The 11,666-nt window shown below is 36.0% G+C and overlaps 1 protein-coding gene across 1 annotated transcript; it reads right to left on the bottom strand.

The window, feature by feature from the left end:
• Positions 1–2,851: 2,851 nt before the first annotated feature.
• LOC119070390 lies at positions 2,852–6,275 on the bottom strand. The gene is made up of 2 exons (XM_037174710.1): positions 4,605–6,275; positions 2,852–4,532 (listed from the first exon to the last, which is right to left on the bottom strand). Exons 1-2 carry the CDS (start codon positions 5,934–5,936, stop codon positions 3,576–3,578), a joined length of 2,289 nt encoding a protein of 762 aa, XP_037030605.1. The 5' UTR covers positions 5,937–6,275; the 3' UTR covers positions 2,852–3,575.
• Positions 6,276–11,666: the final 5,391 nt, after the last annotated feature.

Below are 11,666 nucleotides of genomic sequence, written 5' to 3'. Positions count from 1 at the left end.
TAATATACAAACAATTTCCTACTTCAAACGGCAATCAAATCATATGAAAGGACGTTTTTAAAAATAAAATTTCACAGAAAAGTTTCCTTTTCCAAAATTTTTTTTTTCCTTTTCTTCTTTGTTGAATAGCAAATCCAGATCGATGGGAAAATAAAAGAAGAAAAATCTTTTTCTAAAATCGAATCGGAAACGGTAGGTCGTCGGCACGCAAGCAATATGTTATTGAGCGGGATGAAAACCATATTTGAAGAATGATTCCCATTTTATTTTCATCTGAAGGGATTATTTTGATAATATTTTGTAAAAGTCGACGAAAGCATGAACATGAACAAAATAACGAAAGTTGATTAGAGATGTGGATTGTGGAATGCATTGTGCCATTGTGCATTTCATTTTTGTGTAAGTACTCTATAAATTAATTAATTTGAAAGTCGTGAGGGATTCGTTTGAAAAGCAACCTGCTGAAATCGGACATAATTTTTTCACGACCAATGATTGTATGCCCTCGGTATGTCCAATCCTGTCCGAACGGATTTCAGTGTATTTCAGTGTATGTTACGATTATTTTCCTGGTAATGAATAAATCCCTTGCTGTGATTATGACAACACGACGGTCTGGTCTTACTAATTATTATTATTATTCACTAATTCATCAGCTATTGCACATCTCGTACAAAGAACGTATTACACATGCACAACAATAATTATAATTAGAACACCGTGAACGATACGATATTGCACGGGGTGGCAAAATAAAGTATAAAATATTCCATAGTTTCCATGTTACGTTTAAACTTAATTATTTCACATGTACGTTTAACTATTATCCGGAAAGGTATAACAGAATATTTACGTGCTTTTCATCCTTTTGTATCTTGCAAAAATTTCAACTATAACTTGACGAACACGGAACACTGAATTTAGGTCCCACATGATATATCAACATTCATACTTGTACGGAAAACAGCCATGAAATGAATGTTCGTTCCTCTTCAGTCCTACATCACATTTTAACATGTTTTGAGTTTTGAATATAAATTAAGAAGAAGATTTAATGTGGCATGGCTAATTTTAGAATTATACACAGCGTGGCTTTGGTTATTCTTTGCTTTGGGGGATGTAAAATGAAAGGTATTTTGAGGTAGGATAATATTGTGTACCGAAACTTTTACAGAGGAATGATAAATGATTTAAATTTAATTAACTATGGCTTGCATAGTTTTGGCTGCCTAGGTGAATAAAGGTTCTATATGCGAATGGAAAAATTTATGTAACCTCTGTGTGTCATTACAGAATTTTATTGTGTTCCGAACTAGACCGAAACTCATAGCTGCACTGACACATAATTAGGAGGTAAACGGATCGGGTTTGTCATTTGAATGTTGAATGATGATGTTTAATCCACTGAAATGGAGAGGAAATTATGTGTGGAACAATGAAGATTCGCGTAATTGTGCTGCTAAAGTCTATGCGTTGCAGATACAAGCGAAAAAAAAACAGTTATTACAGAGTTCGAGTGTACCTGTCCCTTTATAGAAATGAAGATATTTTTAAGTACCATAGCTTACTGAGAAACGTTACTGAAGGATTGCAACGCCACCCCATTTCAGTAAACGCTTCATGTCTCCAGGTCCTAAGTATTTTTTAGCGTGTGAGAGGTTTTCAGACAGAGCCGAAGGCGAGGTCTGGAGTCGAAGTCGCACTTTTTGGATCCTAGGTATGAAATAGTTATTTATGCAATCGAGGTGCAAAGTGCTTTATGCAATTCGAGATCAAAATGTTCGAAAGCTGAGAACTTTAGATCCCTGGCTGTCACATAAAAAGTTGTATCAATCTCGGTGCAAAGTACTAGATTAGGCTCACGATGTGTCATAATAAAGAACTTCGCACTCGATGTCATAAATAACTAATACATCGAGTTGCCACATCTAAAGTTTGCAAGTTTTGCATATTGTGAGCCAACTGCCATGTTATCGTCAACTTTCGCATGGGACAGACAATCAAATTTCATTCGGTCAGTTTCTAGGTATAATCGAGTAATTCAAGAAAATTTTCAATAATTCGGAAAATTTCAAGATTATAGAAATTGTTTTCGGTTGGGACTCATAATACAAACTGTATACGCGCCAAAAAAAATAATTGTCTGATGAAAAGCGCACTGTATCCTGTATCTATAGATTTAATATTCGTTGTCGAAAAAAAAATCCTTTTCGTTTCCAATTTGTGACAAAAAAGTCGTGTTGTTTTTGTTTAGAAAGACCAACTTCTGCCTATTATTCGTAAAGACAGCGCATTGCGATAAATCCTTCTGGTTCACTTTGAACATTATTCGAAAGTGATTCAGTCGTGCATGAGATTGACAAAGTCAATTTTATTTTGTCATTTTTCTTTAAAATGTTGTTAGGATACTGGTTTCTTTCAGATTTTAAGCGAATCCATCACATTTCCCATTTTTCTCATTCCATAGTACCCCAGTTTTTTTCTACGTAAAATATTCTTGAAATAAAACGCACAGGGAGAGTGAGGCAAAAAAAATGTAACTAAGATTGATATGATGCCATAAAACATCGTTGTTGGTTCAATCTTTTAACTAATTTGGTTTTTATTCATATTAATGTACGGTGTTTCATATTTTAACATAAAACTATATATACACACTAGCCCGTCTCACCAGAAAAATTTGTTGTACGAATTCAGCTTGCAAATGTATGTTTCGGTAAATCATTCAGTCGTGAACATATCGTGATATTATTTAGGCTAAAAAAGTATTTGCAGAAGCTGCGCCATGGTTTTAAAAAACGGCAAAAATTATGTCAAAATTCATTAACTGGCAGCCAGCCATCATCAAATATTGACAATTAGAGAAATCTAAGCCGTCATTCCTTTCGAGCCGGTACAGTGCTGCAGCGACAAAGAAATAAAATATTAAGGATCGTGCTTTCGAACATTTTTTTTTTATTAAGAAAAAGAATTCATTTTTTTTACAAACCGAAGCCATCATTACATTTACGAAAATAAAAAATTAATTACAATTCAAGGCAAACATTATTCACTAAATTAATTGAAACTTGAAAATTTAGTTGAAAGTAATACTCGGATCGGGTTGAGTTCAGGTCTGATAAAATTAACTAAATTCTGTAGCCGATAGCTCACGCATAGATCCCAACGTAGCATGATTTGTAGCTGAAAGATGTGGCTTTACGTTGTAGATACTGGTTACTACAGTAGGGAACGCATTCGATGATAATTCTTTAAGCAAATCAACTTCGGGTTTGGACCCGAATCAGATTCAGGTTTCAACCCGAATTTGCTCTGTTTAAAGACTTGTCAACGAATAAGTTCCCTACTGTAATACCAGCATGTGTACCGTAAAGCCACATCCTTCGCCTTCCGCCACAAATCATGCTACCTTGGGATCTATGCGTGAGCTATATGCTACAAAATTGAGTTAATTTTATGTGACCTGAACCTTACCCGATCCGAGCATTAGTTTAAAGGACGAAAATTGTTGGAATATGGATCGAATGAAGTGAAATTGTTGGAGAAATGATAAATTCTTAGATCATGCTATTATATCACGCGTCATCGATCATATGTCTCTGGGTATAACCAGACAGAACTGTTTTCTTCAAGTTCGGAATACGTTTACGATTGTCTTCGACCACCTGAATAGAGTTCTGCTTGTTTTCCTCTTTGAATGTCAGCGATTCGTTGAAGTCCGTCATAATTTTCAGAGCGCGTTCGGCTGTGTCATTTACGACTTTAAATGAGTCAACAATTTCCTTTGCTTTTCGGTATTCAGCCAGTTCCTTCCATTTCTTCACCTCATTTTGGAACATAAAATCAACGTTAATTTTGAGGCTTTTTAAAACTGTCATAGACGACGGGCCGACCAAGTCTGAGAGATCTTTCTTTAAAATTTTCTTGTCAAATGTAAGTCGGTAGTCCCGATTTGTCCATCGTTTGTCATCTAAGCGAATCATATTTTCAAACATTCGCGTTTTAACTGTGTCTTCAACTTTATCGGAGAACAAAGATAGCACCACCAACTCAGACCCTAAATACCACAGGTGATCCTGCAATTTGTCGATAGCGCAGTTCGCTATTTTAGCATTAACCTGCTTGTACTGATTCAATGATTTTAACAAGTGTAAGTCGTTCGCCGGTGCGTTGCTTGGTACACAACACTGAATCCAATGCTTCGTATAAATCAGACAAGAAAATGTGCAAAATTCTTCCAGATTAGCCAGTTCGGATTTAGCTAAGTTGACTTGGTCGCGAAAGAGGAAAATTTTTAAACTGTAAATAATTTTACCCATCCATCTGGCGTTGTTACAGTTATGTGGTAACTTGAATGTATATCCAGGAAGAGGTTTTCCTAAAACCAGTAAACATAGCTGCATCATTTCCAGATAGTCGCCTCGGGGAATAAATGTCTTGTCTTTTGTCGCTAGCACGGTTTCAATGTAGCTTATCACGTCGATTCGCAATTCTTTCAGATATTTCTTTCTGAATAATTTTATGTCAAGAGGCTGTAAATGAAGAAAATACCCGGACTGTTGTAAGCAAATGATGGATTCTGGTTTCGATAAAATTGTATCTACCTTAAACAATGTCTTGTCGATCTGTGACCAGTCCCGCCTAAAGTTTTCAAACATGGGAGTAAGCGGACCAGTGGTTTCCCCGAAAAGCATAACAAAAACTGCACCGATTTTAATTTCGAGAACATGATGTCGACACGCTAAGTAGATCACATTTCGTTCCAGTTTTTTTTGAAACAGAACACAAGCTCCATTGTAGCAACCTGTGTTGGCGCTTGTTGTATCCGAGCACATAGCAACTACATAATCAAGAATCGACCAGGCTTCTAACTGTTCATAAACAATTTCCGCCAACATTAATCCTGTTCCATCGTCTGATTTCGCTATTGAAAGTATTTTTTGTATATTCAACCCAGTTACTACAACTGCTATTCGGTCGACTTTACCATTACGTTCTTCTTTGTCGTCATTCGTCGAATCTCTCAACCGTTTACCATCGAAATGTACTACCAAGCCCGACTTTAAAGAAGCGAGAAATTCATTTTTCACAACGGTTGTTATTGCCTCTCGGTGAGCTTCACGTCTTCGTAGGAGGGTTGATAAAGAAAATACACATTCAGTTAAATCAACTTCCAAAACTCTAGCAATTGCTGCTAAGATGATTGCGAAACTGCCACTGGAAGTGTTGGTTCGATCGAGGGCAGATGATACATCCGGTGAATTTATGATTTTGTAGACAATGTCATCGTCGCTTTGCTCTTCCAGCATGTTGATAGAAAACTGTGATTTGTAGTACGGAGATAAACTTTCCTCAAAATCTGTATCGCGATCATCTTCCATTTCGTCTGAATCAATTACGTCCAATTCAATGCCAATTGAGTCGCCGATTTCAGCCGTTTTGATGTGATTAAAATCGATTTGACGATCGATTGGAACCAATTGGTGATGCTTATTCTGATGATCATAACTGTCGTTTGATGCAATGAATGTAGGGTCTACACTTTGCATTTGAGTGAAATCCTGATGCTTATTCCGGTGATGATAATTTATCTTCGGTGCGATGTCGAACGCTCGATTGATGATTTTTGAAAACTGATCCTCATAATTTAGTTGATTCGACGTCCTTCGGTGTTTTCCTTTCCTCACTGAGTCGTACAAATCTAGGAGATTTTTAATTCTTTGAACCACATCTCTCTCCGCAACGTGTTCTTTATCAAACTGGTCCCAATGATTTACGAGCTTTTTACCGACATCGGTGCAACTTTTGTTTTTGTTCGTCGAGTAAACATTACGATGATAAAATACACATCGAAGAATATCACCAAATGTAGGCACTTCGACTGTAAAAAACTCATTAATCTCTCCAATAAACCAAATAGTGCCATCAGCTTCCATTTTGATGTTTAACTCGATTCGACAATCTAATAACTAATCAACATCCGCCGCCTTCGATCACATTTGATTATAATGATACTGAAGCGGACTTCTACGATCAACCGGGTCAATGATCAAGAAGCTAAAGTTCTCATTGGGCATATTTCGTCCAAAAATTGTTTTTGATTGACTGATGTAATTTCGACAACATATTCAACACAAGTCATTTGATTGTTATCGTCAGAATTAACAATACAATTCCTATCAATTGCATTGTAGTACATACAATGTAACGATTTTATCCAACTCTGACATTTTACATTCTAATGCTAGAGACGCATGGGTTATTATCATATCGAGTGCAGTGCCATAACACCAGCAGTGTTGTGTATCCATATCTCGAATACCACACTGAACAGTTTTTGATGCGATGACAAAGACACTCGATTGCGACCGAAAAAATATATGAAATTCCATTGTTGGCTTTGTTTGTTACTTTTTCGGACGAACATATGTCGCTATAAGCAGTACTTCGATCGAACCGCAGCATGAATATTTCCAATGCTGTTATAACTTACTAAATTTTCTAAAAAAATATAAAAAAAAATTCTAAAAAATAAAATACTTTATTTACATAAAATGTACAATTATTATCATCGGAATAAGCATCATGATTTCTCTCAAATGTGTAAATGTGTTCTATAAAGCAAACACTAAATGATAACAATTGCTGGCAAACACCTATTTATGTAATGTAAGCAAACTTAACTTTATAAGTGGCAGATCTGGAAAACCAAAAATCGATGTGTTAACAAGTACTTCGTTTGTCAACGAAGCAGAGCAATCAAGATTTGTTGAAATTTTGTCGCTAAAGAACACAAAGAGACGATTTTCATTATGTATTTGCACAAAAAAAAAAAAAACAAGGTGACAGTGAGAATGACATTATACTCGCACGCTTGTAAATATAGATGGCTTTGAAATGTCATGTTTACATCAGTGAAAAATCTGTTTTTGAAATTTGTTTAAATAATTTTGATTAACTTTGCGTAGATCAGGGAAGTACTTTTTTCGATTAAAAACTGTCGCAACATGTTCTTCATTTTATAATAACGAGATTAACACATTTGCAAGCGGAATAACAACGATGTATTTTTTTCCTGAATCGTGCTAATACACACACAGTGTCTGGTGTGATAATTACGAGTCATTATGATTTGCATTTTTAATATTAAAATATAGCCCCTTGCACAGTGCTAAAAATTTATCATCTTTATGCTGTAGATTATGTGGTGGCATGGTACTAAAGCTGAGTCGTAAACATATTTGCTGCAGGTTTAAGTTTAATTTGCTTTATCCGAGTAGAGGGTATTAGTACAGCGTTATAACACTTGTAGTGCTTCATCACTACACAAAAGACAGCTATTTTCAGCAGCAAAAACCTTCAACTGTAAGGAAAATATTTTATTCAAAAACGTGAGGTAAAGTTAACTTTACTTCACGGAACAACAACTTTACTTCAAGTTTTTTGATAAAATACCTTACTTGCCAATGAGGCAAATGATATAAATAGTATTTCTCTAAATAGTTCACACAACAAGTGTTATTTCCATCATTTGTCACATTGGTAAGTAATGTGCTAATTATTGCCTATCTCACCGGAATATTTTTGTTACATGTACATTTCAAACCGGCGGAAAGTAGTCATCACATTAGATAACAAGTGAAGGAAAATTCATATAAAAATTCATCACATGCCAGGGAGATTTTCATTACATATCAGCAAAGATGTATCACATGAAATATTCTTTAGGTATTTGTAGCATTGAAATCGAAACAGTTCATCGCGATGTGGTTTTAGTTTCGATACTACAAACTTTGTGACTTGAATAAAGTGCATATCAATATAGACAAATTCATAAAAAATTAGAAAATAAAGTAAGTAACAAAAAAACACAAAATTAAAAGTGTCGGCCAATTGTCTGTAGCCATAATTCCTGTTTTTTCAACTTCTAAACTTCTATCAACGCCTATGTAATGGCCAAAAAATTCTAATTTTGCATTTTTCACTTATTTTCATGTAATGAACTACCTCCGCAGCATCCAATGTAATCTACTATGTCGTACGATTGAAAATGGTAGTTTCATTTCCAAGCTTTCAAAGATGATTGCTTCGGCATCAACTCGTACTAAACTTAAACCGAATTGAAAAGATAGAAGACATTCAATACTTACCTGCATGATGAGTTGGAATTTATTTATTTTACGTGTTACGGCATGTTCCATTTTCATTTACATTGCCTAATCACGTAAAGCATTGTACTTACGAGGTTCCAAGTTGTTATTTGACAAGTGGGGAATACAGCCCTCCCCTTCGGGTCGGGCTGTAACACCCCACTTATCAAATACACAACTTGGAACCTCGGAAGTAATATACTATTCTTCGTCTAGGTGTTCAGTTAATATTACGAACAAAAACTCCAACTTTCGTGACACTTATACCGTCCTACAAAACAGCTTGGTTGCGTTTATGCTTTTTGGATGCATGAAGCAGAAAAATAAAGACCAGTCTAACTTGATAGGAGATTTTTGCTTTATAACTAATAGCAAGAATTAAAATACTGCATACTGCAAGCAGGCACCAGAATAGAATTTAAATAATGGAGTCGGACCTTACACCCGATCGGGCAATCTGTGAAGTGACAGCCTTGGCCAAGTGACCGGTAAACAAATCTGTTATGGTGCAAACTTCTCACACGTCGGAACCACAAGTTTCCAAGCGAGCAATGCATTTCAACGCCTACACAAACATATATATTGTGGGATTAAATCTAATATTTGTATTATGATTTTCTTGTTATTATAACATCACATACCCTACAGACATTTCTAACTTAAAAGAAATTCAAATATAAAATTGCAACCATAAATCGTATGAGATCAAAGCTCACCACCAACAGGAGAGAGAGAAAGAGAGATGCAGACCGAGATAGGGATTCTGTGTATGACGTTGCTTCCAATCGCACAGCATAATAAGCACGTATATTTGTATGGGATAACAGTCTCCAGGAAATACCTTACAAATGCCAAGCAAAATTGAATATGTCAATTTCCGAATTGAAATATCTAAAAAAAATTGGCCATCTCATTTTTCTGATCATATGCAAATTGATTTAAATTTTTGATTCATTGCACGTTTCGTTCACGTGGCTGGCGCCATAAAAGTTTTCCATATCGAAATTTAACTCATTTCTTTTCTAATGGAAAGTGGATATTTCTCGGTAAATAATTCTTACCTCAGTGGAATAGGAATCTTATTTTCGTTGTCGGTTGATTTTCGTCTATCACTTTTTAGGTAAACAATATTTATTGGAACAATTTCAAGAGTGTCTGGTTAGATATCCAAATGATTTTCTGGGAGGTAATTCTATTTTCGTTTTGATTTTTTTTTTAAATAAAAGTACTTGACGAAGTTATCAAGAAATACATTGGTCACGGTCACGACAACTTCAGGATCTCAGTGATACAAATTATTAGAAAATGTTTTTGTTATGAAATGATCACTAATGTATGAATGTAGGACCTCAAATCTTAGGTGTATGAAAATTTTTGTAACACCTAGTCAATTCCTTGCTAACACAATAACTCGGTTATTCTCATCGGACTTACAATGGTTATTTGTGTACCTGTTTTGGACGATTGATTTTAGGCAATTTCGCGGATTGTAGGCCGAACGAAGTGAGGCTTACAAGCGAAAGTGCCTTAAATCACCCGTCCCTAACAGGTGCACATGTAAGTTTTCATGCAGAGGGCCGGAAACCCGAGAAAATTCGAAAAATTGCCCTCATTTTCGTCTCGAAGCATGAAAAAACTTTTTGTGTACCTGTTTTGGACGATTGATTTCAGGCAATTTCGCGGAAAGCCCCGTACGAAGTCAAATTTCATAAATTCCTATTTAAACAGCTATATACCGCTATATTTACCTATATTTCACTGTAAATAAACATTTCACAGAGGAAAATGCTATTATATAGCTCTATATGCCTGTAAAAAGCTCAATATAGCTGTATATAGGTATATATAGATGTCCATATATGGAATCCCTGAAACCCCTCACACTTAACACATTATTTCCATGTTAACAGAAACTCTCTAAGCATCATTTTTCCCACTTTATATCACTTTTAATAAAATCCAATATGGCCGCCGGCAGCCATTTTGTTAGGAAACCGAAAATAGTACCGACGCTTTACATTTGTTAATACCTTTCAAACAAAAAAAAATCATGAAATTCGGTCAAAATTTACTCGAGACATTGACAAAATACTCCACGTTCACTGTACGGCCGAGTAGCCAGATAAGAGCTCACTCCAAGAGACCTAGCTCACGCTCCGGAGAACATAATTTCATAAACTTTTTTTTCCCTGATTGGTACGGTCAATACCTATCTAATAAAGCTAAAACGAACGAAATATGTTCAAATTTGGCCGACCTACAAGCAAAAACTGCTTGCCGCCCTGTGCCTGTTCCACACCAAGGGGTCTAACTCACGAGTCGGTCATCCGATTTCCATAACCTTTTTTTCTGTCGATCGGTATTGTAAATACCTTTTATTTGACGTATCACTTACAAGTTTAACGTTTAAACGTCCGGAGATATCTTCGAAAAACCGTAAAGCACTTATTGGGCCACAGCTCGGGAGGGGTCGATCCAAAATCACTCATCTTCGAACTTAGCCTGTCTTTTGACATTACCAAACGGGAAAAAAAAGAATTTTCAAAATCGGATGCGTTTTACTCAAGTTATCGTGCAGACAGACAGACGGACAGACGGACAGACAGACGGACATTTTTAGACCCGTACGAAGTACTGGGGTCTTATAGGTTTACGCATACGTTTGTAACACGTCGAATTGGACTCCCTGAGTAAGGGGAAACCTATTGTGGTTGTCTAGAGATGCCAAATCCGCGGAAAAAAAAATGTCCGTCTGTCCGTCTGCACGATAACTTGAGTAAAACGCATCCGATTTTGAAAATTCTTTTTTTTCCCGTTTGGTAATGTCAAAAGACAGGCTAAGTTCGAAGATGAGTGATTTTGGATCGACCCCTCCCGAGCTGTGGCCCAATAAGTGCTTTACGGTTTTTCGAAGATATCTCCGGACATTTAAACGTTAAACTTGTAAGGGATACGTAAAAAAAAAGGTATTTACAATACCGATCGACAAAAAAAAAGTTTAGGGAAATCGGATGACCGACTCGTGAGTTAGACCCCTTGGTGTGGAACAGGCACAGGGCGGCAAGCAGTTTTTGCTTGTAGGTCGGCCACATTTGAACATATTTCGTCTGTTTTAGCTTTATTAGATAGGTATTGACCGTACCAATCAGAGAAATTTTTTTTTATGAAATTATGTTCTCCGGAGCGTGAGCTAGGTCTCTTGGAGTGAGCTCTTATCTGGCTACTCGCAAGTACAGTGAACGTGGTGTATTTTGACAATATCTCGAGTAAATTTTGACCGAATTTCATGATTTTTTTTTTGTTTGAAAGGTATTAACGAATGTAAAGCGTCGGTACTATTTCCGGTCTCCTAACAAAATGGCTGCCGGCGACCATATTGGATTTTAGTAAAATAGAAATATCTTGGGAAAAATAATACTTAGAGAGTTTCTGTTAACATGGAAATAATTTGTTATGTGTGTGGGGTTTCAGGGATTCCATATACGGACATCTATATATACCTATATACAGCTATAT

This window comes from Bradysia coprophila, assembly GCF_014529535.1.
Source record: "Bradysia coprophila strain Holo2 chromosome X unlocalized genomic scaffold, BU_Bcop_v1 contig_79, whole genome shotgun sequence".
NCBI classification, from domain to species: Eukaryota; Metazoa; Arthropoda; class Insecta; order Diptera; family Sciaridae; genus Bradysia; species Bradysia coprophila.
Note: the sequence above shows the minus strand (reverse complement) of the source record. Positions and strands in the feature narration are given on the sequence as shown.

Coding starts and splice junctions, on each gene's coding strand:
- LOC119070390 (XM_037174710.1), bottom strand. CDS start 5,936: ATGGAAGCTGATGGCACTATTTGGTTTATTGGAGAGATTAATGAGTTT. Junction 4,533..4,604: donor TCGACAAGACATTGTTTAAG/GTAGATACAATT, acceptor CTTCATTTACAG/CCTCTTGACATAAAATTATT.